The 1633-nt window shown below is 42.4% G+C and overlaps 1 protein-coding gene across 1 annotated transcript in view; it reads right to left on the reverse strand.

Moving 5' to 3' along the window:
- The window catches only part of ASMTL (acetylserotonin O-methyltransferase-like), a 55716-nt gene that overhangs the window by 37936 nt on the left and 16147 nt on the right, over positions 1 to 1633 (reverse strand). The window contains exon 4 of the mRNA XM_012000630.1: positions 1148 to 1256. Coding sequence (XP_011856020.1) covers positions 1148 to 1256 — 109 coding nt within the window. The remainder of the gene's footprint in view (positions 1 to 1147; positions 1257 to 1633) is intronic.

Here is a 1633-nt window from a genome sequence, read left to right on the forward strand (position 1 = left end):
CACACATAACATAACATATTATATATTTATATATTATACATTATATATAGTTACTATGTATAATTACATATATTTAATATATAATATGCATATAATCACACATAATATAATATATAGTATGTGATTAATATGTATAGTTACATCTATTCATATTTAATACATATATTATCCATTGTATCAGATTTATATATATAATTCTATATTATATAAATATATAATTACATTTTATAATACATATAACCGATTATATATAACTATATATAACAGTCCCTATTACATAATCTATTTTAACAGTGTTATATAATCTATAATATAATCTATTGTAACAGTATCTATTATAATGGTGTACAACTATATTACATTAATATTAATTATGACATTAATCATTACTTAATATTAAAATTAATCATTAAAAATTAATCATTAAATATCAATCAAAATTATGATTAATATATAATCTATAATAAAATATATTATATGTGCATATTACAGTATAATATATAACACAATAGATTACAAATATATAATATATAAATTATTTGCATAACGTATAATTATGTATAATTAATATATGTGTAATACATAAATGATATGTAATTATAAATATAATTCTATCACGTCACGTTATATAATGTATCATTATGTAGACATGATGTGTGATGTACTTGAGTATAACCCATATAGACGCAGATGGTGGATGATGGGTGAAGCCGACTGGCGCCGGCAGACCTCCCACGCTCACCATTCTTTGGCAGGGACGACAGTTAGAATCACCTCTTAGGGTGACTTTGGATCACACCGTTTCTCCGTGTTAGTTGCAGCCAGCATGCTGGGCACAGACCTCTGGGGTCTCCTCCTCCCATGGCATGAACTTCTCTACCCCTGCCCAGGGCCTCCCCCGTCCCCACCGCAGCCCTTGGCTCCCACCCGGCCCCTCTCTGTCCTGGGAGTCTGGCTCTCCGAGCCTCCATGGCTCAGTGTGGTCATGAAGGGTTTGTGCTTCCCAGCCGGGCGGCTCTCCCTCTGCCACACGGCCTCAGGAACAGGGGCCGCCTTCTTTCCCAAAGGCCGAGTGGGACCCCGCGTGTGAGGGTGGCCAGAGGCTTCCACACGTGTCCCCCGTCCTCCCTCCGCCCCCGAGACTCACATGGGCTCCCCACTGTGGATGTATTCCCAGAGCAGCTCCTCAGACAGCTCGGAGAACTTCACCGTCGTTTCCTCGTAGAATTCCGAGACCCTGGTGTGCAGCTGACGGTCTGCAGGGACAGAGCCCTGGGGGTGAGCCTGGACGCCAGCTTGTCACCGCCGTGCCCTGACAGTGGAATGGCTGTGGAGGTGTGGACTCGAGTGTAGCGCACAGTTCAGATGTGGATGGTTCATGGGGGAAACGGGTTCGTCTCAGACATGAAATGAGAGAAAGGGGCCGGGCGTGGTGGCTCAGGCCTGTCATCCCAGCCCTTTGGGAGGCTGAGGCAGGTGGATCACCTGAGGCCAGGAGTTCGAGACCAGCCTGGCCAACATGGTGAAACCCCGTCTCTACTAAAAATACAAAAATTAGCCGGGCGTGGTGATGGGCGCCTGGAATCCCAGCTACTGAGGCAGAAGAATCGCTTGAACCTGGGAGGCAGAGGTT

Source organism: Mandrillus leucophaeus, unplaced genomic scaffold (assembly GCF_000951045.1).
Source record: "Mandrillus leucophaeus isolate KB7577 unplaced genomic scaffold, Mleu.le_1.0 Scaffold634, whole genome shotgun sequence".
Classification (NCBI taxonomy): Eukaryota; Metazoa; Chordata; class Mammalia; order Primates; family Cercopithecidae; genus Mandrillus; species Mandrillus leucophaeus.